This window comes from Naumovozyma dairenensis, chromosome 1 (assembly GCF_000227115.2).
Source record: "Naumovozyma dairenensis CBS 421 chromosome 1, complete genome".
NCBI classification, from domain to species: domain Eukaryota; kingdom Fungi; phylum Ascomycota; class Saccharomycetes; order Saccharomycetales; family Saccharomycetaceae; genus Naumovozyma; species Naumovozyma dairenensis.
The window spans coordinates 1,391,675-1,419,295 of NC_016479.1; the positions used below are offsets into that span (position 1 = coordinate 1,391,675).

The window sequence follows — 27,621 nt, forward strand, 5'->3', positions numbered from 1 at the left end:
TAATAAATTTCAATACTGTCTTGATAATAGTATTCAAATCCTCTCTTAACGCCAATAGGATATGGGTTATTAGTTCTTCCATTCTAGTAAGGGCATCAAATCTCTTGGTTCACACGCTACTTCAAAGAAACCATGATGTAACAATTCCTCTGTCGAAGCTCTGTACCGTACATCAACGCATAAGCAAACACTCAAGAATCTTTTTATTTCTAATGACAACTTTTCCGGATGCTTTAATTTAGGTGTACCATTGGTAGCAATGAGATATAACGCTTTCAATGGATCCTCATTCAAATAAGGTGGTTCACTTTCCAACATTTCAATCGTCATAATACCCAATGACCATACATCAACTTTTTCATCATATTCACGTTGTTTGACAACTTCTGGCGCCATCCAATAAGGTGTACCTACCATAGTGGCACGTTTGCTTCGTTGATCAGTTAATTTGGCGCAGAATCCAAAATCTGTAATTTTGACACGTCCGTTCATGTCTAACAATACATTGTCCGATTTAATATCTCTATGGATAATATGCTTATCATGCAAGAATTTTAAACCTTGGCAAGTTTCACGGACTATATATGCAATTTGACTTTCAGTCAATGGAGAGTGGGAAGTATCATCTACAGGACTATTCTCGATTATATCTGTTAGAGACCCACCCTCCATGAATTCCATAACCACCCACAAGTCATCTTCAGTCTTTAAGTATGCTTCTAAAAAGTTAACGATATTCTTATGATGTGAATCTTTCATTACTAAAATTTCATTGACTATCAATTCCTTACGGGGTTGTTTAGATAGGATCATTTGTTTAATGGCTACTTTATCACCGATTCCTGGAATTTCGGATTCTTCAAATTCTGCTGGGGGTATATTAATACGTTTGGCAAGGTAAACTGATCCACTGGCACCTTGTCCCGCTTTTTCTATCATTTGGAAATATTCTGTTGGATCAGTATTGATTGTGACACTCTTTAATTTACTCATTATTTCAGCATTGGACATCGATGGTTTCGATTGTTTCCTAGGCTTAGTAACACCGGCGTTCTTCTTTGGCGCACCATTGGAAGTTTCTGGCTTTCTTGGGGCTTGTCTCAATGCCTGTGGAAGTGGTTGCTTATGACCTACCGCATGACCTTGCGGCGAAGATCTTTGTTCTTGACCTTGCTTCATAGCGTATGTTGCGGCTGAGACGCTTGTATTATTGTTCGCATGAGTTGGAGGAGTTGGGGCTGTACGTTGTGGATGGAGTCTTGGTGGTGTCGAAATCTTACCCCCAATTGACTGTTCTTGCAAATATGTCGGCGACGACTTTGTATATGGGTTGCTCATATTATGCAGAGGCTTGTACCCGTTAACAGGAGATCCTGCCTTTTGTTGATACGATGTTCCTTGGTTAGGTACATTACGTGCAGTATTACGTGGAGGAATCGCAGTTGTTGGTGAATGTTGCTGCCTTTGCTGTTGTTGCTGTTGACGATACTGGTTTTGAACATTGTGTAAGCGAGAACCAGTGGTGTTTAGGGGTGATAATTGAGGTTTATTTGGATTCATTGGTACTTTAGCTTTAGGTGGAGTTGGTGCATGTCGTTGCGGCTGTAAGTTTGTCGTCATCGCTGTGGTATTACTCTGGGAAGCGTTCCTCGAACCATTAAACTGAGCAAACTCATTTTTATGCCCCAAAGATGATTGGGATATATTGCTAGGATTCTTGATATTATTCAATAATTTGTTTGCGTTTTCATTGTTTGGGTTATTGTTAAGGTTATTGTTATTAATTCCATTATAATCTTGATAGAATTGTAAGACCTGTATAACTGCCGCAGAATTATTATTCCAATCCTCACCAGTTATTCTAGAATGTTTCAGCAACTTCTCCCAATTAGTAGGCATACCGACAAAGCTACCAGTTTCTGGATCGAAACCAACATGAACTTTGTGAGTGAAGTTGGTCGGTGAAGAAACCCCACTAAGTAACGGGCATTTCGCAAATATTGCGTCCAACCAACTATGAAGTTCGACTTCTGTCTTCGTTGCGATATATATTGATTTTTTTGAATCTGATGAACTCGATACGTTCGACGAAGATGAGGAGTATGAATTTCTATCACTGGAGCGTACTATTTCGAAACAGTTTTGCTTGATTTGGTTCCTACTAACTGCTACAATATTCGTTAAACTAATCTGCAAAATAGGTTCATCGGTTGACTTATCGTTCTTATACAGTGAAAGATATGAATCGTTTAGTATCAGATAACGTTTTTGCCAAAGGAATGATAGTATACCGTCATCTTTATATGAAACCCATCCTGTCTTTCTTTGTGATTTCAATGGTAAGGGAGAGCCTGCTCGTACCGGTGATCCATTGTTTAAATCAAATTGACTCATCATTTTTGTAATTGGTTTGGTTTGGTTATAGCCAATATTGTTACTAGTAGAACGTCCATGAGGAGGTTGAGGAGCTGGTCCAATATTCTGAAAGTCGCTGTCAGATATATCATTAATAGTTGCTGATAATGCCATTATATGTACGGAATGGAATGTTGTTTGAAGTAACTCGTGGCAGTGGTAAATGTAAGGTGATTCTCAATGAGATACGTGATAGTTTTTCGATTTGATCCGTAACGCAGAATGTATGCTAAAACTCGAAGAAGTCGTTCTTGATACAGATAAAATTAGTCTCCTTGAATTAAACAACAACAGCAATAAATGCTAACAAAAGATGTTTCCTAAATACAGAGATATACCGTTATTATGCTTCCCTCACAAAATTAATTTAAAAAACTCCACCAAATCTCTAATTTTAGATCCAAATCATCATGATGTTCCTCGAGCTGCATATTCTTTATTTTTCAATCAATTTTTGTCGCGTACCAAACAATTTCCTAATGCGGTAATTATCATAAGATGGAATGTATGACGTGAAGACATGTCAGTAAATCGACATTTATAAACTATTCAGGAGGAAAATTAAACATATCATAAATACTGTCATGACTTATGATAAAGTTTCTGCCAGTTAACGTCATTTGAAAGATAATGCAATAAATATAATCTATACAGTTTTTTAACTTTTTACTTTTTGGGCAATCGTTCCGCCTGCAAGAACTTGTCCCTTTGATAACCAATAATCTCGCCTTGTTTGAGAGTCAACGGTTGCCTTTCTTAAAGGTGATTCAGTATTTTCTTTTGAGTCTACAAGAGTTGAATCGTAAGCATCCTCATCATCCCGTAAACCCATCAAAGCATCTACCATTTTTGTTGCGTCGAGTTTTTGCTTTTCCTTTTTCTCTTTCTTCTCCTTCTTTTTCTCTCTCTTCTCCTTCTTTTTCTCATTCTCTATAGTTTGTAAACTATTCTCAACTAGTTTTTTACCGTCTTGCTTCTTCAAATTCTTCTTTCTCTTTTTCATTTCAGGTTGCTCGAAACGATACATTTCTTCCTGTTCCTTAATATCGTCTTCCAAATCATCGTCACTTGGATTCAAGAAAATGTCATCATGGACTATCCGACTGCGTTTCTTATGGTACTTCTCATTTTCCACGATTGCCCTATTTACTATTAAATCTCTCTCGTCTTTGAAATCTCTTGCTTTACCACGATATTTTATAACATTTCCCAAAATACTCTTACCAATTCTATCTTTGAAAGTGGCAGCATCCAATTCAAAACATTTATTAGTTAAAAGATCAAATGCACCTGCAAATGCTTTCTTAATATCACGTAAATTGAAAGAACTCCTACTGATATTGTTTGATGCGTCACCTGGATCTTGAATTGCTAATGTGAAACTACTTCTCGTGGGTAACAATGATCTCCATTCGCTCTTCGGTATATATGAGGGGTAACCATCTAACAAACTGATTGCAACTAGATCATATGCAAAATTCTTCCCATAAAGTTCGAAAAACTCTATTAGTAAAACACCTAAATTCTCTAAGGGATCAATATCGTTTGTCTTAATCCGGGGATGCATTGAAAGGAATGAATAAACTAAACATATTATTGTGAAACCTCCTAACCCACCTGTATGAACGTCATTCAATCTTCTAGCACTTAAAAATTGTTTCACAATTAAAATCAATTCTCTCAGACCAGGCGTAGCGGAAAGCCACTCCCGTATGAGTTTAGCTGCTTCAACACCATTTGTTCTTTCAAAAGAAACATCAATATGAATTTGTGATGATTTCTCAACAAATTTAATAATTGGTACACGTGCTTTTGCAATAACTTCAACTTGTGATGTTAATCCCTTCTGTTTAAGATGCCTTGCTAAATCATATAGGTATTGTCTTTGCTCTTTATCACCCATTTTACTATTAACTACACAATCAATATCTGAACCTGGTAGATACAAATCCGTGGCGTACGATCCAAAAATATGTAATTGTGAGTCTGACCATAATTCCTTTACAGCTTTACGTAATTTAGAAATAGTCTTGTTACGAAGCTCTATTTCTTCACGACTTGGGGATATGTAAGAAACAAAATCTTTAATCTCTAGAGTTAACCAATCTGCAATTTCTCTTTGCTTAGAATGATCTTGATTCAAAATCCATGGATAATCTGAGTTTTGCGTTAAATTAACTTTTTTAGGATGCCCATATTCATCAAAGGCTTCTATACCTTCACTTTCTTCACTATTTTGTTCGGCTTTCAAATTGGTGTCTTCTCCTGCTTTTTCATCATCATCAGCATCTTCTTCTGAACTATCAGAAAATCCAATGAAATCTTCATTCAGGTCTAATTTTTTCTGACCTTTTATTTTACTAAAAAAGTTATTGTTGTTTTCTATTGTGCCTGCACCGTTATCGGTATCGCTATCCATTTGAATAACTGGTATTTCTTTACCATTAAGATGGATTCCATTACCATCTTCATTCTGTTCGAACATTATTAAATCATTATAATTTCCGTCCTTAGCTAACTCATCATGATCACTGACATCCAAAGCTAAATTCTCATAATGATTGAATTGATCAAGAGGATGATTATTAAAAACTTTAAATGCTTTTTCAATTTTATTAATTGATGATTTTCTCATTTTCTTGAATTTTTTATTGCCTGAGTTGGTCTTCTTAGGAGATGATTTCAACCCCTTTTTGGATGCAATTTTCACCATTTTTTCTCGCGATCAAAGTTGGCTTAGATAAGGGATTGAAAATATATATCGTTCTCTTTTCAGCTGACGTATATGCTTTTCTGAAATAGAAGATGCTAAAATAATTGTTGTTGATAATTTGATGAAAATATCACTTTTTTGTTCAATATAAAATTTTTCAACTCATCGCTTTCCGTACGCACATAAGGTGAATTTTAGAAAATGACGCTCTCTACTTTAAATTCGCCAGTATATAAAATCTCTTCGATGAACAAACAAGTGTGTGACGAAATAAAGTAACAGAAGATTAAATTAGGCTTATATATAATAAAACGACTATTTTACGTTTGAGTTTGTGTATTTATTGAATAAGATCCCTATAATGCCGTAAACTGGCATTGAGAGACAACCTACGTGCTTACTATAGTGATTTTATTGATCCTCTTCTCTATGCATATGGGTAGGTATATTCCAAATACTGATACTATAAAGGAGAAGAAATGATCTGGTACAACAACTAAAAACAAGGAAAAATTAAATTAGCTTTATCATAAACAAATTATCTAAAATTATATAGGATGAAGGAGAGAAAAATATCTGGTAAAAAATTTATGGAATGAGGTATGGAATATACAAAATGCAGTTGAATATTGAAGTAACAAAAGAAGTAGGAAAGAGGAACTCGCTATATCTTTGTATTACAATAAACCTGCAGCAGCAGCAACAAATGCACCAATACCGGCAGCAGCAGCAATGTTAGCAGTGACACCGTTACCTAAATATGTACTGACACCAGCAGTAGTTTTAGTGACGCCAAGAATTGAACTATTGTGATGAACTAGAGAACTGGAAAGAGTCGTAGTTGTGTATGGAGTAGAGGTGGTCTTGACGGTCGATACGACTGATCTAGTCACTTGTGGAGTTGTTGTGACGTCAACATATGTGATACTGTCAGAAGTTTGAGAACAACCACCAGAACATGATGTAATAGTCTCTAGAACAGTGTTTTGGTTGGATTCAATAACAGTGGTAACATTGGAGTTAGCAGCCATGGCAGTAGCAAAGATAGAAGCGACAATGATTGATTTGTTGAATTGCATTATGTGATATATTAAAGTAAAGGAATGTAATTAGTTGGAAGTAAAAAATTAAGGAAGGACTATAGTTGGACTATTTTTTTTAGGAAGCTTTTTTGGAATAAATTTTTATTGCTTCTTTTTCTTTTCTTAGAGTGGAAACAAGAATTGACTATAAGTAGCTTTGGGACATTTTTTTCGATATATCAAGTTGTAATCTTTATATATTCATTGGAATATATTTTCTCAGTTTTGCCAAGACTATGTTAATCGCTTTCCCGTCTACGAAAATGAAAGTAGATGCATGTTTAAGACAGGTCGAATCATTCAGTATTTCCTAATTAGTTTAGTCAGTAATCGTATTTGAGGTTTCCCTACTTCTATAGCTACTTCCTTTTCGCGTTTTATTATGGCATTCTCTCATTATCTCAAATATTATTATGATAATTTTCGTGTTAGGCGTTTGTTTCTTTCACGTAACGCAGGAAAAAAAACGAATCGCGAAAAACTTGTACGTAGTGAGGAAAAACGTTTCAGTTCGTCATTTTTTTTGGCGTCTGTTAGAGGAAATGATCCATATATTTAAATCTGGAAGCCTGTCTGTTTGCTGGTAAAGGGCACCTTCTAGTGTTCCACTCAGTAGTTGCTTCTCATATTTACCTTTAATTATTAGGTAGACCGTGTTCATTCCGATAATATCGCCAATAAATGCAACACAAGGCTTATCTGTTAGCTCGAGAAGGGAATTTATCGACTACACTCATAGTATACTACTAAAAGGAGTCTCAAGAAAGTGCTAAGTTCTCCTACTGGTTACTATGGTCACCATCTTTTGTCTTTGAAGTTTCTTTGTAAAATAACATGGTTCATGTTTTCTCTATTAATGCGATAACATTTTCGATTGATAAAATATGTCTATCCAACCACCGTAGATATTACACTACTACTAGTCCGCTCAACTACTTAGACTGTAGAAAGTGTAAATATTTACCATATTTCTTAAAGGGGTTTTGAGAACTATGTTAAAATTATATCGAAGCCCTGTATCTTTATCCCGATAGCTATCAATGGTAAAAATGCATTTTATGTATTGGCCTTGATACTCTTATAAGCTTTTTACTTAATTATTCCTACAAAAAAAAAAGAAGAAGCATGACTAGAAATAGTACCGTCATTATTTTGGATTAAGGTTTTTATCCTTGTAACGAAAAGCTGGATGTGTGGCCATTTCTAACAAGTACCTTGAAACATCTAAGGCACCCCGAAGTATTGCAGTAACTACTCTACGGGAATGAACCTATGTAAAGAAGCCTAGAAAACATTTCGAGGCAAATGCGCAAACAAGTATTACAAATGTCAAAAAATATCTGTCTCTGTTCTTGTGGTCTTTTGTATTTTATGGAATTACGAATTAAACTACCACTATTTTACAAATTTGTTAAATCATTTATCATAATAATATTATCAAAATAATGCTATCAATGAGAATTGTTTCCATTGTTGTTATAAAATTTGGAAAAAGTAGGCCTAATCAAAGAATCGTTTCGAAGACATATAACCTATAAAATCACTGATTCTTATACCCTATATATACAGTAATATATAGTAATAAGTGACACAGACCGAATTTTTTATACTGACAGCAGTGTGTCCGACACTGTGTGTCGTCGTTTTTAACGGCTTTGAAAAAATTGGAAAAAAATATCTTCCCTGAAAAATTATTTTATAAACGAAGAGTTTTCAGAACATCCATTTTTCATTTTTAACTCTCAGTCTTGATTCTAGATTTTTTTTACAAAGGAGAAAGAATCCAATCCAAGAACATATACTTACAACCTAGCAATTCACAATGGGTATTGATCACACTTCCAAACAACACAAAAGATCCGGTCACAGAACCGCTCCAAAATCTGACAATGTCTATTTGAAATTACTTGTCAAATTATACTCATTCTTAGCTCGTATGTTATTACAATTTTTTTTACCATATGGATTCAAGGATTCTGTTTATTCAGCCAAACTACTTACTGAATGTATCGGTAACTTTTCTTACCAAATACATTTTTTTTTTAAACTGATCTTTCTCTTCAATCTAATTACAATATAGAGAATGGGTAAATCCGTACTCTATTTTGGGAAAGAAAGAAAAGTTTTCAATTCTGCGAGTGCATTGATACCATAATAGTATTCAATCGTGCGGCCAATGAGCAGGATCTTCAATTCTGATTAGGAAAAGGTGGCAAATTCGATGCCATGCTTTCCTTTTGAGAATGTTTCCAAACAAAAACCTTGTTATCCAATCCGAAATTTACTAACATATAATCTCCAAAAAAAATAATTTAAATTTTTTTTGGTCATTTCTTGTAGGTCGTACTGATGCTCCATTCAACAAGGTTATCTTGAAATCTTTGTTCATGTCTAAGATTAACAGACCACCTGTTTCTGTCTCTAGAATTGCCAGAGGTTTGAAGCAAGAAGGCTCTGCTAATAAGACAATTGTTGTTGTTGGTACCGTTACCGATGATGCTAGAGTTTTCGAATTGCCAAAGACCACTGTTGCTGCTTTGAGATTCACTGCCGGTGCCAGAGCTAGAATCATTAAAGCTGGTGGTGAATGTATCACTTTAGATCAATTAGCTGTCAGAGCTCCAAAGGGTCAAAACACTTTGATCTTGAGAGGTCCAAGGAATTCCAGAGAAGCTGTTAGACACTTTGGTATGGGTCCACACAAGAACAAGGCTCCAAGGATCCTCTCTAAAGGTAGAAAATTTGAAAGAGGTAGAGGTAAGAGAAGATCTTTGGGTTTCAAGGTGTAAGCCACTTTATTACCTGCAACTCTTCTTCAACATTCTTCGTACTATTAATTTTGTATATTAGCGTAGCTTAGTTTTATAATAATTGAGCCTAAATGAAATAAAATCGACTATTCATACTATTTAAAGTATTGTTTCATCTATATATAATTCAAGTGTTAGTTATAATTAACATAAATGCCTAGATAAAGACAGTTAACTCGCAATAATACATTGGCAAGCCACTAAATTGTTATCTGGACTACCAGTTAGAACCATTTGATTTTCATTAGCAAGAATATCGAACTTCCTAATATCATTGTGTGGATAGAATTGGGTGTTATTGCCTAATTTGCTATGATTTCCTCGGTGTAGTTCATGTTTTCTAAAGTATTCTTCCTTATCCACGTAGACAATATTGTCGACGCCATATTATTAGATTTGTATTCACTCTGTGAAGTCGTGACTGCTGTAAACCCGTACATCTTGAGCCAGACCAACGAAAAAAACTGTCGGCCCAGCACCATCCGAAATTTCTGTCTAACTAACTAGTAACCTCCTTCAAACTTGGAAATATTCTCCTTCTAGAGGTTTGGGATCCAACCTACGTTCTAGAAGGTGATGCTGTTCCATTCAGAAATCGTCTTCCTAAAGATCTCCAGCTCAGCGTGCTGTAGACAGAACCATATCTATGGGGCGGGCGGAATCCATACCACCTGCACTGTGCCATAGTGGAAATTCGTAGGAATAACAGTAAATTAGATACTATAGATAGTGAGCATACATTAAAATAGATATATTTTAGAGTAATATAGCGCTTTGTTAATAAGAACCAATATAACCACATATAATTCATAATGGCAGGTGTTTCCGTTAGGTATGTACTCTTGGAACGATAAAAATGAACCCATCTGCGAATATTGGAATGTGATTTTTTAATTGAAATTGAAGATTGATCTCACCATATATGAACAAGCTACTATACTATTTATTCCGATTATGCAAATACCATTTGAATGATTGCTGGAAAGTATTCTTCCTGCTATACAAGTTTTAACTAGTTTGATCTAACATCTGAACGCAACTTTGAAACATTCGAGACAGCATCATATTGGATATTTATTGAACTCTTACCTTTTTTGTTACATTAGAAATATAAGAATGGTATAACCTAATAAAATGTTTGGAAGTTTGGTAATAAACAACCTATAATTGTATAAAAAAATCCTCATCTTCAATCTTCGACTGTCATATGCAGTTCAAAATATTCCCAAATAAATTAAAGTTTAATTTTTTTTACTAACAATCATGGAATAAACACCATTTTGTGAATGTTTATCATATCTTTTAATGCAGAGACGTTGCAGCTCAAGATTTCATCAATGCTTATGCTTCTTTCTTGCAAAGACAAGGGAAATTAGAAGTTCCAGGTTACGTTGACATTGTCAAGACCTCTTCTGGTAACGAAATGCCACCACAAGATTCTGAAGGTTGGTTCTACAAAAGAGCTGCTTCAGTTGCCAGACACATTTACTTGAGAAAGCAAGTCGGTGTCGGTAAGTTGAACAAGTTATACGGTGGTGCCAAGAGCAGAGGTGTCAGACCATACAAGCACATCGATGCTTCTGGTTCCGTTAACAGAAGAGTTTTACAAGCTTTGGAAAAGATTGGTGTCGTTGAAATTTCTCCAAAGGGTGGTAGAAGAATCTCTGAAAATGGTCAAAGAGATTTGGATCGTATTGCCGCTCAAACTTTAGAAGAAGAAGAATAAATTTAAAAACAAAAATTAAAAATTCATAATCATAACAATAGTAGTAATATAACAATAACATAATTATTAATGCTAATAATAATATTAAAAAAATATAAACAGTTATAACCATGTGTGTTTTGTTATGTGCTTTTATTTTCAATTGATCTGTTTAATTGCTTATGTACAATTTGCCATATCCTTCATTTTTTCCAGTAAAATTTCATACAGACTTATTCTCCGCGTCATAACTTTCTTCTCATATATTATTATAGATTCAGGTTGAAAATCGTTCTCATCTAACTACTTAAATTCCAAAAATGCAATAAATAAAATATATATTAACGAAAAGAATGTAGAAAGCGAGCTTACTTGAATGTTTATAATATTACAACTTGCAATCATATTCCGCTCTATAACGAACAGGATATGTTGCATAATCTACAATCTATACTATAGTTTATACATATTTCATTTATATAGATATATATTTGCTTATATAAGAAAACATTAGATATGGTTATCTGCACTTCTCAAAACTTAGACCTTAAAACTTTCTAGATTATTTCAGGCCGTTCGTGCTCAAAGGCATAATCAATTAGGAAGGACATAGAATTTCGTCTTTACTATGATCTATTGTATGGATGATATCCATTGTTATTCCCACGTCTATTGTGTTGGGTACGGCCGCGGTACCCGCGGAAATTACCTTGATTTCCACCATCTTGATCATCAGCATTTGGCGTAGCAGATTCAGAAGAGTTATCACCACTTGGTGCACCAGTTGGTGGAACACCACCGTATGGAGGAGCACCACCCATTGGCATAGGCATTGGCATAGGCATAGTTGGCTGGCCTGGTTGACCAGCCTGTTGATACATTTGACTATAATCCATTCCTGTTTGTTGCTGTACTTGTTGGTAGTAAGCTTGCATTTGTTGATAGTAATCATTCATTGCTTGAGGATCGTACATTGGATTCATACCGGCGGCTGCAGCCATCATTTGATTTTGGTACATTTGCTGTTGTGGTGGTTGTGACATTGGGTTATTATTATACGATCTTGAACCACCACGTCCACCGTTACCATATGAATTATTTCTTTGGTTATGCCTTGGTGCAGCTCTCTTAATTTCAATTTGCTTATCTTTAAATTGAATATATTTATTTTGACAAACTCTATCAACAGCTTCACCTGAATCGTAAGTGATAAATCCGAAACCTCTTGATCTACCTGTATCTTTATCTAACATTAATTGAGCATCAATGATAGTTCCCCATTGAGCGAAGAATTCTTCAAATTCTTTTGGTCTAACATCTGGACCGATACCACCAACGAAAATCTTACCAGTTTTATCTTGTTCTTCTCTTGGGATAGCTCTCTTTGGATCAATAACTTTACCATCTAAGATATGTTGACTTTTGACGACTTCATCGACACTTGATGGATGTTCAAATGAAAGGAAACCAAACCCTCTTGATCTACCTGAATTGGCATCTTTCATAATCTTTAAATCGACGACATTACCATATTTACTGAAATAGTCCTTTAATTTCTCTTCAGTAGTTTCCCAGTTCAAACCACCAATGAATAATTTACATGATTCCTTTGATAAATCTGCTCTTGGCCCACCCGTTTGTGCACCACCTGTTTGACCACCATAAGCCTGTGCTTGAGAAGGTAATGGAACAGACGAGTATGGCGACGCTTGTGGAGGTTGTTGTTGTTGCATTGGCATCGTTGGAGGATATGGAGACGCTTGACCGTATGGCATTGGAGGAGATTGATTTGGATAAGCAGGAACATGTGGTTGAGGTTGTGCCCATGGTGGATTATTTGGCGCCATATTTGAAACGCTATTTGATGATGTTTCAAGAGATGGTGATTTCACTGATGTATCTGGTTTAGTAGACTGCTGAGCCATTTGACTAATATTTGAAGATAAAGCTTGCAAGGCAGCTAATTGATCTAATTGTGAAGTCGTACTTGTAGGTTTGTTCGCAGATTCTTTATCTTCTTTGGATTCATCTTTTTTAGTGTCAGATTCTTCAGCAGTCTTTTCCTTCGAATCATCTGATTTTTCTTCTACTTTTGTTTCATCTTTTGACGTTGGCTCTTCAGTATCTTTTTTGCTATCGTCTTGCTTATCTGTAGTCTCAGTAGAGGAGGTTACAGCTGCTGTCGTAGGTTCAGCTTGTTCCTTTTTATTTTCGGTAGTTGTAGAAATATCTTTTGATGAGTCTTCACCATAGATATCGTTAAAGTCTTCTTCGTCAGAGCTCATTTTTTCTATATTTATTTTATAAGTAGTTTAGATGAATTTACTCTAAAATTTCGGTTTAGATGCTGTTACTAATAGAACTAATAGATTTGCTTTATCTAGTTATGAAATAGAACCTTTCTGGTTAATCTTAGTTTATTGCGATTGTATAGAATAAAGAACAAGTTTATTCAAATATGCTTCTTATACTAAAAGTCTAAATTGGTTTTTCTCTTTGTTTGTGAATAGAAAGAAGCTAGCTTTACTCTAGTTTAAACCTATTTGTGGATTTTTCTAATCTGTTTATATGGTTTGAACTATTATTTTTATTATTCTTATAAACTAATAAATAGTTGAAATTAGTATGAATGAATGATGTATACTAATATAATGGATAATAACTATGTTATAAAAACCTTTGGTTTCTTTCTAATTGAATTATGCTCTAAATTTCTGTGATACTGTGCTGAAAACCAAAATAACGGAATGAATTATATCAAGGAGACGAAAAGATAGTTGTTCCCTTTTGATGTTCCTTTTATATGCTAATTCTCTCCCAAAAAAAAATTGAAGGAAAAACATTTGGGCAAATTGTTCGTGAATTATAAACTCGCTGTGAAGTCTGGGTGTAAGCCGTTTAGAAATGACACAGATAAAACCGCTCTACAGCATCTGGATCATCTAGATATAAAGTTCAGTGGTCTACTGCGTCATGAATACCTGTGTGTTAGCTTTTTATGATATATGCATGTCATTGTCTATAAATATATATATTATATCTAATACTTCTTATGAGGTCCGTTAACGCATGCTTATATAGTCTTTAATGTGGAAGACGCATGGGGTGCACTGTCTATTTTATACTTGAAAAATGGATCAATGACATTCTTTTCAGTAGCAACAGGGCGAAGAGGATGATTGTCTCTCTTGCTCAGAACCTAAAGGCTTCGTAATATCTATAACTTTCCCCTTGGTTGCGGGTTTACTACTTCTCTTTGACAATTCCTTCTTCTTTTGTTGTAATTTCTTTGAACTATTTTGCTTATTTGAAAAGTTTCCAGATTTATCAGATTGAGAAGAAGTTCGGGATGATTCTTCAACAAATGTTGCATTCATATCTACGATAGTCGAATTAAACGTCCCCAGTTCATTGTATGGATCTAAATCTTCTCGCGACATACGTTTAATAAACCTATTCCTAACGGTACTTCTCGGGCTTTCCTCCTCAAATGATGGTTTATGTCTATTTTCCTCACAGAAAGTACTGCCGCTGTTGCTATCAGGTGATGATGCCCCTTTAGCAGCTTCAACGCCTAAAGGGTAGTAGCTATGTTCGTAACATCCACTCTCTATTAAGTCCATCAGTATAAGATTAAATGTTCTTTCGACGTTATTTTCCCATTTGCATGATACTTCAAAATTCCCAGAAATTGCCAATCCATAATCATATTCCATGTTGGTAATCATATTTAAAACATCTTCATGATTCACTTGTCTCTCTTTATACATATCCACTTTATTCCCCACAAGGTAAAATTTCACTCTTGATAAGTCTTTAAATCTCAAATTATCTAAGACATCCTTAAGCCATACTTGACAACAATTTTGGAAACTTTGTAAATTACAAATATCATAACTTAAGATAATACCATCTGAGACTCTATAAAGAGAATTCATCATTACATTTTTAAATCGTTCCTGACCAGCGGGATCCCAAAATATACAATTAAATCTTTTATCACCACCTATATTAATTAACGTGGTCTTTATATCAATTCCGATAGTTGGTCTCGTGTTAATAATGATCTCATTCTGTTTGTTACTTGCATCTTTTTTGCCGTCATTGTCCTTCTGTTTCATATCAACGTAATCATATGAAGTGTAGTTGTCATTATTATCATTAACGTCCATACTTGTGCTATCCATGTTTTTATTCAAAAGAAGTGATTTTCTCTTTAATAACATGTCATCAAAATCATTCAAACTAAATCTTTTCAAATTCTTAGTCTTTCTTTCTTGAAACTTTGTATTTGTCAGTACAGTCTTTTTTAATTTAATCATATTATCTGTATGTATAGTATTGTGTGATGATAATTTTTCATTATTTTCAAATTTTGAATATTGAATGGGCATTGTCTGTTTTCTATCGTCATAATTGTTGTTGATGGATGTAGTTCTTTTTTGCAATTGTGAGGAAGGTCGATTTAATTTAAATGAGGAAGTTGATGGGGAATGGCTGCTTAATTCATGGCAATAACTTAAGATCATTGATGTCTTCCCGACATCGGTATCACCGACTAATAAAATTTTCAAATTGTTTGTTGGTATATTAGGATTTGAAAGTGACTTAGACGAAAGTGGTGAATCAATCGATGGCCTTAGTGATGTGTGACGTGGAGATGAGGATGATAATTGAGGGTCTGATCTTTCAATTCTATATAGTGAAGCAGATGATGATTTCCGATCTTGGGTTGAATGGCTCCCGTAACCTATGCCAAGACCAAGTGTGGCAGTAGATGATCGAGCACTGGATGGTGCTGTAACATTTGGCGAGGTGGTCAATATGGGCGAAAGTAGGAGATTCGTTGTTGAATATCTTTTACTATTTCGTGAGTTATGAAATTGCGGATTATGATCGATCATTCTTTTTTGTTAATTCTCGAGGTTGAACAACGGAAGACACACTAAATACGATCAGTAAATTCACAAACCGGTAGAAGCTTCCTAACAATAACAGGCGTATATATTGGGTGATATGGCAGGTCTCAATTGGCTGTGCTTGCACTATTATTGATGACCAATTTCAAAGCATAATTATTATAGTCTAGCTTTAAATTATTAGATCAAAGGTATTCAAAACAAAACGAATGCACGGCGCCTTTACGTGTCCGTCAAATTTTTTCAGTAAATAAACAAACAAACAAAAATCTCAAATGGAACCAAACAGAACACAAACAAAACTAATTTGGTAAAATAAGCAGCCAAAAAGATGATGAGTTTTGATAGAGGCCAGTTCCCTTACATATGATCTTAACCATAAATTTAAAAATCAATATTTGTGCATCTATGTATAGACCATTCCGGCGTATAAACTAGGGTCCGTATGCTGTTTAAGTACAAGTCCCTGGTTCACCTTGGTGAACGGAGTTACAACATTTCTCGAAAGAACAATTCGAGCTGGGTGACTACCTTGTCCTTTATGCTCATATATAATTATGATCTAGATGTAATGAAAAACAGTACACTGGGAATTAGTAGGGGATTTACTGATTGTGTGAAGATACCATTTTTTAATCATTTCCCTACTCTTTTAACCCCAGTCAACGGTCTCGTTTCATATATAAAGGAGGGGACCGAAAAAATGAAAGAGATTTTTCTCTGTCCAAAGCTATTTAAGTAGTAACTATTAGGGAAGGTACTCGCCTGTGTATATAAACATCTCCCCTGTTAAAAAACTTTGCCAATCACATCTAGTTTCCACAAAGGTAAATATCGTAGAAAAAATAAAGTTTATGTTGTGGTTCCGGAAGATGTCGGATCTAAATTATTGGCCATCTTTAGACCAAAGGGAGACCTTAGCCCTATTGATATTATTAGCTTGAGGCCTTGACATAGAGTCAGCAAGTAATTAGTTTTCAATATGCGTGACTTTCGTCCTGCTAAATTCCACTTAGGTTTGAAATGCAGGCAAAAGTTTGTTAATGCCGCTGAAGTCATTTCGACTCTGAGGTCAAAGGATTAGGTTCATATTTAATGTTCCCCAATTTAACTGAACTATCACTTTAAGGGTTACCCAAAAATCAGCATTTAGCGGGGCCCATTTATATACTCCGATGGGTTTGAATACCCCTGTACTGCCATATGATGGAATCCTTCAAACTTTCTTGAATAATTGTTGTAAAAGATAATGCCTTAACATTTTTCTGCATCTTATCAAGACTTATCACCTTACTTTTCTATATAATATACTTTGATGAAAATGACGTTACTTTTAATAGGAGCTTCCTTAGTGGACCATATCCCTAGGAGAATGCTAAACCGTTAAATATATATTACGTAGAAAAAAAAAAGGTTATTCTACAGCATATACCAAGCTAGCTAAACAATAACAGGGCACTGTGATAATATTGGTCCTTTGGTAATCAATTCCTCAGCTCCCTCAAAGTAACATAACTGACGTTCTTTATATATGTGACGCCATAAATCCTTTGACGTACCATGTCAGTGGGCGAAGTTCGCAAAAGGGCGCAAACAGTGCACTGTGTGATATATAACCTTATATATAAGGTGTAGAATTGGAATGGAATGGAAAGGAAAGGAATTACTCCTTGTTACAAAGGCATTTGTAAATAGGACAAGATTGTTGTTCATCAAACGTAGAAAACCCCAAGCATACAGCATTAAACTCAGTTTCACAAACATGTCTGTTGAAAATCGTCCACAACCTCCTCCACCTTATGAAGAAACAGATTCGATAACAAACCCACCAAATGGACCCTTTATACCTGATGATTTCAAATATACAGTAAGGGTCAGTTCATGCGAACCACAAGTTAGAGAGTTCTTTATGAATAGAGTGTATTCCATATTATCAGCTCAACTTTTGTTAACTTCATCCTTCACATATTGGGCCACCCAATCTCCGACATTACAGAGTTTCATACAAAATCATATCGGTATATGGATTCTTTCTACCATCTCTGCTTTAATCCTTTGTTTCTTTTTAGCATTTACACCACGTAAAGATGATTACATTTCAGAAAATATTGAAACGGGTCCATCAAATTCATTAAGAGAACCTTCTACTCCATGGTATGTCCTATCCAAACGCTCACAGTTATTTGTCTTGGGGTTATTTACGATCGCAGAGGCATACTCTATCTCCATTGTTGCATTAACTTATGATGAAAAGACCATCCTAAGTGCTTTGTTCATCACTACTATTGTCGTCATCGGTGTGTCATTGACTGCGATGTCTGGTAAATTTGAATTTGCTCTTGAATCCGCCACATCAATATATTATTGGTTGAATTGGGCTCTTTGGATCATGATCGGGATGGGATTCACTATGATTTTCTTCGGAATGAACTCTACCATGGATCTAATATATGGTTGGTTTGGTGCAATATTGTTTACTGTTTATTTATTCGTGGATACACAATTGATCTTTAGGAAAGTTTTCCCTGATGAAGAGGTTAAATGTGCTATGATGTTGTATTTGGATATTATTAATTTGTTTTTATCCATTTTGAGAATCTTGGGGAATTCAAGTTCAGATGATTAAAATATACGTACATACGTGACTTATTTCCTTAACGTTAATGACACTTCTATATTTAAATCGTCTGACGTAAATCTATGTATAATTTCGTGTTAGTTTTTATATAAGAGTAATACAATAGGTATCTCAATTCGTCATCAAATTTTTTAGATGTTATTCTATAGACTAAATATAAACGTTTGTTTTAAACGTTGAGACACCCCTAACTTATTATCTTTAAACGATTTTTTAAATTACAAAAATTAATACTATATGGTAGATAGTATTCTTTCTTTTTTATTTTTCTTTTTTTTTAATTTTTGATTATTTTTTTATACTAGATGAAAATGTTGTTTATGAGTTTTGTAAATATTTAAGAATAGATTATATTTTTAAATTAGATTAAATGTAACCGATTCTGTTAGCAATGTCCAAAGCATCGTAGTCAGCAGTTAATCTAACGTAAGCCTTCTTAGTACCATTTGGTCTAACTAAAGTGTTAACAGATAGAACATCAACTTCATATAATTCCTTAACAGCCTTCTTAATTTGATACTTGTTAGATTTCATAGAAACTTGGAAAACTAAAGTGTTACCATCTTCAACCTTCTTCATGGCAGTCTCAGAAGTGATTGGTTGTTCAATAACCTTGTATGAATCTAATCTGTTGTAATGAGGAACAGCTTTAGAAGCATATTTTGGAGATCTAGCTAATTTTAAAGTCTTTGGTAATCTGAAAGTGGCAGAGGTTCTAACCTTCAAAGCCTTCTTACCATTAGTACCCTTGACGACAGCTTTCTTAGCAGCAGTAGCCTTAGCTATTTAAAAAAAGATAATGAATGTATTATTCGATAAAAAAATACTTGCACATCATATTCTTGTTAGTAATCCTGGCTGAATATTAAGTTGGAATTAACAGTCTAATGAGCGATATTATTGTGCTGAAACAAAATTTATAATTTAATTGTACTTCCTATAGTATTCATGTATGTCCCCCATTTGAAGTGTGAGTTTATAGGTAATTGCTAATATTCCCTATAGAAAAGTTTCCAGTAGCCTTTATTATATTACTGTTTCATTTCTTGATGTTAAACGCTTCAATTTTACCCAGTATCATATGTCTTAGTTCATTTGCCCACTCTAGTTATGGATCTCAAAATTATGATTCAATGTACGCATGCCTGTGAATAATCGGGATCTGTTGGACTTATCTCGTTCATAATTCGCCACTATTACAGGTTTAAAAGATTGCAGTTGTACATACCAGATGGAGCCATTTTTCGTTATAATCTTTGGTTTCTTTAATCGAATAAACTATGAAATTGAACGTGCACTTGCAATTTAACTTACCTTATGCCATCTTGCATCAATGCAATAATACTAAGCTCACTTACTTACTACGCACCATTTCTCACTCACCGCGCCTGTAGACTACTAATTTTCCAGATTTTTATCTCTGAAGAATTTCATTATTTTTTTGCTGGAAAAATCAAAGAAAAACGATGCCGAACTTGGATTTAAACCCATACATTGTGGTAGTTTTCTTAACAGCCGTAACTTGCACTTTAAGAACTGGCAGTCACAATTTTAGCAAAACTTTTGTAATACATCACCAAACAATCAACATCTTAAGATCTTGTTCTTGATGGTCTCCTGCTTCAAATGAACTATTAAATAAGTCGCTCCAATCGAAGTAGTACCTACATTCTGTCTATGTTAAATGCTTTTCTCTATGCGCTGTTCTTCATTGAAAAATCGTGTGCTTAATACATCATTATTTACATGAGATATAAATTGAAGAACCTAGAAATATCCAAATAAAAAAATCACAACCTTCTAATCTTTGGTGATCTAACCCCACCAAACTTCAATGGTGTCTTATCTGATATTCTTGCTACATACTTCCTAATATTATTACCTTCTTTCCCATTCAAAGCAGCTACAAAAGCAGATCTACCTTTACCAAAATCCCTCATAACAATTTCGATCTTCTTATCAGTCAGCCCTTTCTCCTCAATCATTTGGAACGCTTTCGTTGCCGTTTGGAACCCAGCTTCGTATTCACCTCTTGCAGCCTTTCTGAAGCCTAAACAACCAGTCGAAATGGCAAATTTAACCTTTTGAGGTAATTTCATATAATACAATACCATTTCATTGTATGATAAATTAGGGTTCTTTTTCTGAAATGCTGTATCTTCAACAACAGCAGAATATGTAATATGTGTATTGTTTTTAGTGAATCGACAACTCAAGACGTATTTTATAGTATTGATTGTCCCTGTTTTGGAATTAAAATCTCTTGGTGACATTATATTTGCTACATTAGCATTTTTATTTTGAGTTAGCTTGTTTCTCGACGCATATGATGAAAATATGTTATTTGTTGTGTCAGTCAAATAATCACTTGGTTTTGACACATTTTCTTCGTTAGTTTTATTCGATAGAATATTTGTGGTAGAGATATATCGGAATGACTTTAGAGAGTGTATAGTGGGGACTCTTTGAATGGAGGAGGGTGATAATCCTCCATGTCTGAAAATATGTAGTTTCATCAGTGTAGACTAAGTTATTGTGACTGCCAGTCCTATTGGATTCGATATCTTCAGAGTAAATGGGAGCTCAAGGGAATATGGCCGTAGGTTACCTTAAAATTGTTCATTAATTATATATTTCAATATTTTATATTTTAGAACAAGCGAACTTTCCGGCGCTGGACCTACAGGTCAAAACAATGAGTGTCATCACATTCATCCATGGTTTGTGGCAGTTAGACTACCTTACGTATTTAAGACACATATTCCACTTTAAATAGAAGTATATATTTTTTATATCATTTTCCACATATTGACTTGCTGCGTTCTAGGGGGGTTGCGGCTACAAGTAGACAGTCCCAGCATCAAGAAGATGTTATAAAGCCAACTGTGTACTGGCCTGAATGAACTCATAATAAAAGCATATCTTCTCTCGACGAATACTATCGATTCTCGTCAAAGATATACACGATGATTATGGAGTAGACTAACAAAATTTAACTTATATAGCATTGAATATTATTAACATATTGATATTATATTTTCCGCAATTTTTGACAATAGAATCAATCGTGGAGATTATGTATCATATTGCAAGGAAGTTTGATGACTCTTCTTCACCCATATTTTGAATAGACCATGTGATAATACAACTTAAAAATATACAAAAATTTCCCAATACATTATTCACACCCATTCCCAACGCTGGATACTCAGTATAATCTTCCATAACGTATTTAACAATCAAAATGACAATGGAACCCGCAAAGCCACCTGCAGTTAATGCACATCCAATAAATAAAATGAAACTGGAAAGACCTTTATTTTCAACCCCCATCCGTTCCATTGTAATTTGTCGCCTTTCAATAGAATTAATAACGATCATCCCCAATATACTACATATGAAGGAGATCCAATCCACAAATGTAACCTGAACATCTGACCCGTTATTTAACTTGGAAAATAATGCAATGTCCAAAAGTAAACATACCCCGATACCAAACAAGGCACCTGCGATGTATACAAACCACGTCTTGAACGAACCCAATGACAATGAACCATACGGTAAGCGAAATAATCTATTTTCTTGATCATCCATCCTTATTCGAGACCCTGACGTATTTGGCAGTGTATAGTATATTTAAAAGATGCAAAGTTGTTATTCTTTTGTAGGAATATATTTCCCATTGTCTTTCTTCCATCTGGAGCATCAAAAGCTTAAACCCTTTCTTATACTTCGATGCCTCACCAGAAGAAACGTCAGTATATACTTTCCAAATTATTTATTTAACAATTTCTGACACTTCAGGGACCCAGACACCGTCTTGGAAAATTTTTCTGAAAAATTTAATAGAGACGAGATGAGATGAGATGAGCTTTTAAAGATATGTAAGATAATAAAATACACAAAAAAACAGTATTTTTCATTGATTTTGTATAGGGTGACAACTCAGGCTGATTTAACAACTTTATCCTCTACTTCATCAAAAAAACTATACCAATGCCAAGAAAGAAGTCAGCTGCTAAAAGAGCTAGAGAAACTGCTAAGAAAGCGCAACTAAACGAATCGCCTAAGGAACCTGTTGTATTGAAAGCAGATGTTGAAGACGCGAAACTAAAGGTTGAAAAAAATGATGTTTCCGATTATAATGATGAAGACGATGAAGATGATGAAACAAGTGAAGATGAAGATGATTTTGGTGAATTAATCACTGAGGATGTCGAAGAAGGGATCAATAAAGTTTTGTCGGCTATTAGAAATAATGAAACTGATAAATTATTGAATCCAGAAGTCAAATTTTTCGAAGATCCAGAAAAGGCTGTCGAAAAGTTAACTAGGACAGAAAAACATAAACCTATTTATTTAAAAGATTATCATAGAATGAATATTTTGTCTGGGGAGGCGGCAAGAGACGATGATGATACTGAGCAAGAAACTGTGGATGGTAAACAATCTTACATCTCACAGCAAAAGGAAGAGAAGAGTCAATTATTGAATGAGATCAAAAATGCATTTGGAAATTCCGATGATGAAAAAGACGAAGAAGATGATGATGGTGAAGATGCTTTCTTAAAGAAAAAGGAACCAACAAAAGATCATGACAACGATGATGCCAGTAAGATAATTTTGGCAGATCCTAAGGAAAATGCAAATCAATTCTTAGAAGAATTCGTTGAGCAACAAGCTTGGATCCCAAGAAAGGGTGATAAAGTTCTATCGATGGATGGTGATATGAATGAATTAGAAGATGATGAAGAATTTGAAGACGCTGTAGAAAAATTTGAAAATGCGTATAACTTTCGTTACGAAGATCCCAATGCTGCAGAAATTGTTTCTTACGCACGTACTCAAGCCACATTAAGAAGGTCACAAACATCCTCCCGTAGAAGAAAGAGAGATGAAGAAAAGCAAGTTAAAGAACAAAATAAGACCGAAAAAGAGAGAAAGATACAGAAAAAGAAAACAAAGAAAATCAATCAATTGACTGATATCCTAGAACAATTAAAGAAAGAATATGGGGCTGAAATAAATGAAGATATGGTGAAAAAAATTACTGATACTTTATTAAAGAATGATTTTAAAGATGATGAATGGGATAAGGTTGTCGCGGACTTGTTTAATGAAGAGTTTTATAATCAAGAAGGAAAACCGACTTGGGATGATGAAGACGATGATATTATGGCGGACTTCTATGATAAACAAAAGGAAGAAGCTGACAAAATTCTAAATGAAAATAATTCTGAAGATGAAGATGACTCTACTCATAATGAGGCGGAAATAGATAACAACGATGCGGAAGGTCCAGAAAGGAAGAAATCTAGAAAAGATAAACAAAAAGATAAGAAATCTAAAAAAAAGGAAAAGAAGCAACTGGCAGAGTTGGTTGAAAATGCCATTGAACAGAACAAATTAGCTATTGTAGATGAGGTAGAGGAAGAAGAAGAGGAAAGAAAAGGTAGACTTCGTTCTAAAGAAGAACAAACTTTAAAGTTCCGCTATAGAGAAGTTTCTCCAGAAAGTTTTGGTCTAACAGCAAGAGAAATATTTGCTGCCGATGATACTGACTTAAACGAGTTCATTGGTTTGAAGAAGTTTGCTCCCTACAGGCCTAAGGAGCTGAGAGCCAAAGATAAGAGGAAAGTAACGAAATCAAGAAGGCTTAGAGATTGGAGAAAGAAAGTGTTTAAAAATGAAAAAGGCCTAACCGGAGAAACTGACGAAATTCTAATTCCACTTGAAGAAAAAAAGGTCTCTGAAGAACAGCATCATCATAGCGACAGAAAACGTAGTAAAAAGAGAAAACATACTTCGTCTTAAATAGAATAAGTAAAATAAAAGAGCTTATACTTTAGTTGCAGTGACGTCATTAATAGATGACGTATAATTAGGGGCGGCGCGCCGCGACATAGTTTATCTCGCGTCACACGCGACATAGCATTGCTTGTTGGTTTTAACTCCTGGTCTATAAAACATCACTTTCTTCAACTTGAAGCTAGACTACGTAGTTTACTGTTGCAAAATCATCTGCAATCTGTAACGAATGGTTGAAGGGTCGATTTTTGGCGTTAGGTGGTGAGTAACTGACGACCGTACCAAATAAGAACATTTTGGAAATATTGAATTCAAAATCTGAATGTTTTTTGTATTCTTGCTTGGAATATTTAAAATTATAAGTGCTATATGGTAATATGTAAAAATGTGACGTTATAATTAGTTCATTACAACGTATTGTTGTAAATGTCTATAGTATTTGTGTGTTATGTCGACATTGGATACAACCAAAGAAATTAAAAACGGAAGGTCATAAGTACTTCGCTTATTGATAACGGCTATACCTACTTGCCATACTGGATTTAGACTGTTTTGAATATACAGAAGTACTCCTGGTGCTAATTGTAGACGAAACTTCATCGTCATCATCATTATTCTTGTCAGGGTGAGGACGCCAACTTGCTGGTAGATACTTCCAAAAGTAGTTCGATTTCCTAGGATTGTTTGTAGTCGTCAATATAGGTTTGTTGATACGTGTAATCCAAACGTTTGCAAATATCCAACCACCAATTCCGATTGCGAATAATACACCAAAGATACCAAAAAACCAAGCTAAATTTCCGACATCTCTACCTGGTACTTTAACGTTCATACCAAATAACCCGGTAATAACATTTAATGGGATCAACATTGTACCTAAGATGGTAACTTTACCTAAAATCTCACTTACCCTATTATTAGAATTAAAAGATTCAACTTGTAACTGGGCCAAATAATTGGCATGTGTTCTAGCAAAAATATTTTCGTAGGAACGTAAATTATTTTGCATAGTTAAAATATGATCTTGAATATCACCTAGATACATTGCGATATCTCCACCTGGTAAATATGACAACATAATACACGAATCGTCATCGATTGGATGTAAAGTGTTAAGAAAATGGTTATTATTATTGTTGTTGTTGGTAATAGTAGTGCTGGAACCTTCTGAAGTACTTATATCCTTTGAGTTATTATTTGATTCATCTGGTTTTGTCGTGTTACCAGAGTTGTTGTTGGTGGAGAGCAAAGATTTTTGCCTCTTTTGGTAATCGTGGAATCGCTTAGCCAACATTTTAATGACATCCGCTTTTCCGCTCAATAATCTCATTAATGCCATGACTTTCCTTCTATTTTTCCCAATTCTTTGTAAAGTTGTTGAGAAATCAGAGTCTCTATTTAAAAAAACAGTATCTTCAAATGCGTCAGCTGAATATTCAATGGAATGAATTACAGGAGCGAAATGATCAGTAATGTCATCAATTAAAGCGTAACAAATCCAATCAGCATTCACTTCCACATAATTTCTTAATTGTCTAATTCTTTTTCTAACATTACCACAGTGATCCACAGGAGAATAATGAAAACTTAGAATTCCGTTACGGAAAACGATGAAATACATATTGATTCTTTCCAAATAATTTTCAGATTCTTTATCAATATCTAAAGTATGAAAACTAATGAAATAATAAGTCTTGAATATTTCCACTTTTTCTCTTGGTTCTTGCATCTTGATATCTTCCGTGGTTAATGCATGGATTCCAAATGCTGATGTCAATATTTTCATTTCTTCATCTGTGGGACATATACAATTTAACCACCATGTTGGTTTGCCTTGGTGGAAAAGATCACAAAACGTCCTATCATCCTTAAGTAAGGAGGCTATCTCCGGTGAATGAATCGTTTCTTCTTCTCTTGTGGAAAAAAATGAAAACCTAATGGGCGGTTGATATACCGGCGAAGGGCCTGCATTCAATTCTTCACTTGACGATGTTTCGATTTTATTAGGTCCGAATGAAACTCCTGCAGCGTCATCCTTTTTCGTTGCATCAGCATGATTGGCATTCTTTTGTTGTTGGGCACTTGGTGTAGCCGCTTTGAAATTCAATGAGTGAGCATACTTTGGAGTATATTTCATGGCTGCAGCGGACATAATGGGCGATAGCTGAGTTGATGCAGTTGAAGAATTGGAAATTGAATATCTAGAATTTAATGGTGAATAATGATTCAATTTCCTAATTTTCTCCAAATTTATCTTATAATCATTCACATATTTTTGAAGTTCGAAGAAATCAATCCCATTAATTCTTTTATCTTGCTTAGAAGTAGTTGGCATCCAAACATCGTCTTCTGTAGCTTCGGATAGAACAGAAATATTAGTGTCTGATTGTCTGTCGACGCTTTTCCTAGAAATGTTGTCGTCATTTGCTATAGTTGGTTTGTGAGATGAAGAGAAACTTGAAGTTCTTGACTTTCTCCTTGGTCTTGGTGATGATCGTGATTTCTTTTGGGGCGTGTGAGGATATGATGCTTCAGAATAAGCACGAGTTCTGGGAGAATTAGTACTCAGTTGAGCATTACTTTCATTCCTATCCTGTTCTGTCAAGAAATGTTTAAGATGAGACAGTTTTGAATTTAGAGCATCAGTCCCATTCTCTCCTTGTTTCTTATGGGTGCTGGCGTATTTGGAATCATGAGAATGTAGCGATTTCTGAGCACTACCGTCGATATCTTTGCTTGATTGAGATGCACTCATATTGTTGATTGGTGAGCGGCTTGAATGAGAACTAAATCTAGCATGGTGACTAGCAGATGGTTTGCTAAGAGGGCATTGTCCACTACCATGTTCATTTCTTTCGACTGAATCAGGAGAGCTAGAATTTGGTTGAGAGATGTTATTGGCTGCGGTGCTTTCTTCATGTTTATCGTTCTTTATGGTTCTCCGATCAACCATCTTTGAAAGAAACTATTTGACAAATTATTCTTCTGGTGTTCATATATATATCTTCAGTAATACTGTAGGAATTCTCACGTTATTGTAACAGCTCCAGGTACAGGGGATAAATACTACCTTCTATATTTCTTGATCTTTATGCAATAGTGAATTATATTTGTTCTTCTTAGGCTAACTTTCCATAGCGTAGTTTTGTCTTGATAAATGCTGTAATACGCTGTTTATCATGCCAGAATAAAAAGGGAAAGTACTAAACAGAAATATTGCAAGATGGATCATATAAGAATAAGTAGAGTGTAACCAAGTGTCAGAGTTAAAAAATAAACTTAATTGAAGAAATTGTTTATAGAATAAGTAGCCTTTGTTCTTGTAAGATGAAATTTCTAAATAAAGATGAAAGGATCTTCAGGTGCTCCTCTTCTTCTCCCATCAAGGTTTTTCCCATTTCCCATTTTCGACGTCAAAGTTTTTAATATTATTTCACCGGATATGAAAATAGCGCGTTCCTTCACAAGTGACGGATAATCTTGCACTGTAAATTACAAATTGTGACACTGAACAGACAGACTACAGAAAAG

The 27,621-nt window shown here is 34.7% G+C and overlaps 12 protein-coding genes across 12 annotated transcripts; 4 read left to right on the plus strand and 8 right to left on the minus strand.

The window, feature by feature from the left end:
- Window positions 1-69: 69 nt before the first annotated feature.
- On the minus strand, window positions 70-2,529 carry CLA4 (serine/threonine protein kinase CLA4; the record flags this gene model as incomplete). Its single annotated transcript, XM_003667963.1, has 1 exon — window positions 70-2,529. One exon carries the CDS (start codon window positions 2,527-2,529, stop codon window positions 70-72), a length of 2,460 nt encoding a protein of 819 aa, XP_003668011.1.
- A 544-nt stretch (window positions 2,530-3,073) lies between these two features.
- Window positions 3,074-5,128, minus strand: TRF5 (non-canonical poly(A) polymerase TRF5; the record flags this gene model as incomplete). Its single annotated transcript, XM_003667964.1, has 1 exon — window positions 3,074-5,128. The coding sequence occupies one exon, from the start codon at window positions 5,126-5,128 to the stop codon at window positions 3,074-3,076; it is 2,055 nt and encodes a 684-aa protein (XP_003668012.1).
- A 2,904-nt stretch (window positions 5,129-8,032) lies between these two features.
- On the plus strand, window positions 8,033-8,999 carry RPL18B (60S ribosomal protein eL18; the record flags this gene model as incomplete). The annotated part of the gene is made up of 2 exons (XM_003667965.1): window positions 8,033-8,144; window positions 8,551-8,999. The coding sequence occupies 2 exons, from the start codon at window positions 8,033-8,035 to the stop codon at window positions 8,997-8,999; spliced, it is 561 nt and encodes a 186-aa protein (XP_003668013.1).
- Window positions 9,000-9,832: 833 nt separating this feature from the next.
- Window positions 9,833-10,746, plus strand: RPS19B (40S ribosomal protein eS19; the record flags this gene model as incomplete). The annotated part of the gene is made up of 2 exons (XM_003667966.1): window positions 9,833-9,852; window positions 10,332-10,746. 2 exons carry the CDS (start codon window positions 9,833-9,835, stop codon window positions 10,744-10,746), a joined length of 435 nt encoding a protein of 144 aa, XP_003668014.1.
- A 605-nt stretch (window positions 10,747-11,351) lies between these two features.
- On the minus strand, window positions 11,352-13,010 carry NDAI0A06170 (uncharacterized protein; the record flags this gene model as incomplete). Its single annotated transcript, XM_003667967.1, has 1 exon — window positions 11,352-13,010. The coding sequence occupies one exon, from the start codon at window positions 13,008-13,010 to the stop codon at window positions 11,352-11,354; it is 1,659 nt and encodes a 552-aa protein (XP_003668015.1).
- An 867-nt stretch (window positions 13,011-13,877) lies between these two features.
- YPT11 (Rab family GTPase YPT11) lies at window positions 13,878-15,629 on the minus strand (the record flags this gene model as incomplete). Its single annotated transcript, XM_003667968.1, has 1 exon — window positions 13,878-15,629. One exon carries the CDS (start codon window positions 15,627-15,629, stop codon window positions 13,878-13,880), a length of 1,752 nt encoding a protein of 583 aa, XP_003668016.1.
- A 1,657-nt stretch (window positions 15,630-17,286) lies between these two features.
- Window positions 17,287-18,270, plus strand: BXI1 (Bxi1p; the record flags this gene model as incomplete). Its single annotated transcript, XM_003667969.1, has 1 exon — window positions 17,287-18,270. One exon carries the CDS (start codon window positions 17,287-17,289, stop codon window positions 18,268-18,270), a length of 984 nt encoding a protein of 327 aa, XP_003668017.1.
- Window positions 18,271-18,648: 378 nt separating this feature from the next.
- On the minus strand, window positions 18,649-18,861 carry NDAI0A06210 (60S ribosomal uL23 domain-containing protein; the record flags this gene model as incomplete). The annotated part of the gene is made up of 1 exon (XM_003667970.1): window positions 18,649-18,861. One exon carries the CDS (start codon window positions 18,859-18,861, stop codon window positions 18,649-18,651), a length of 213 nt encoding a protein of 70 aa, XP_003668018.1.
- Window positions 18,862-20,072: 1,211 nt separating this feature from the next.
- MRPS18 (mitochondrial 37S ribosomal protein uS11m) lies at window positions 20,073-20,798 on the minus strand (the record flags this gene model as incomplete). The annotated part of the gene is made up of 1 exon (XM_003667971.1): window positions 20,073-20,798. The coding sequence occupies one exon, from the start codon at window positions 20,796-20,798 to the stop codon at window positions 20,073-20,075; it is 726 nt and encodes a 241-aa protein (XP_003668019.1).
- Window positions 20,799-21,363: 565 nt separating this feature from the next.
- On the minus strand, window positions 21,364-21,876 carry NDAI0A06230 (UPF0220 family protein; the record flags this gene model as incomplete). Its single annotated transcript, XM_003667972.1, has 1 exon — window positions 21,364-21,876. One exon carries the CDS (start codon window positions 21,874-21,876, stop codon window positions 21,364-21,366), a length of 513 nt encoding a protein of 170 aa, XP_003668020.1.
- A 402-nt stretch (window positions 21,877-22,278) lies between these two features.
- On the plus strand, window positions 22,279-24,096 carry KRI1 (Kri1p; the record flags this gene model as incomplete). The annotated part of the gene is made up of 1 exon (XM_003667973.1): window positions 22,279-24,096. The coding sequence occupies one exon, from the start codon at window positions 22,279-22,281 to the stop codon at window positions 24,094-24,096; it is 1,818 nt and encodes a 605-aa protein (XP_003668021.1).
- A 499-nt stretch (window positions 24,097-24,595) lies between these two features.
- NDAI0A06250 (magnesium transporter CorA family protein) lies at window positions 24,596-27,043 on the minus strand (the record flags this gene model as incomplete). The annotated part of the gene is made up of 1 exon (XM_003667974.1): window positions 24,596-27,043. One exon carries the CDS (start codon window positions 27,041-27,043, stop codon window positions 24,596-24,598), a length of 2,448 nt encoding a protein of 815 aa, XP_003668022.1.
- Between the last annotated feature and the right edge of the window lie 578 nt (window positions 27,044-27,621).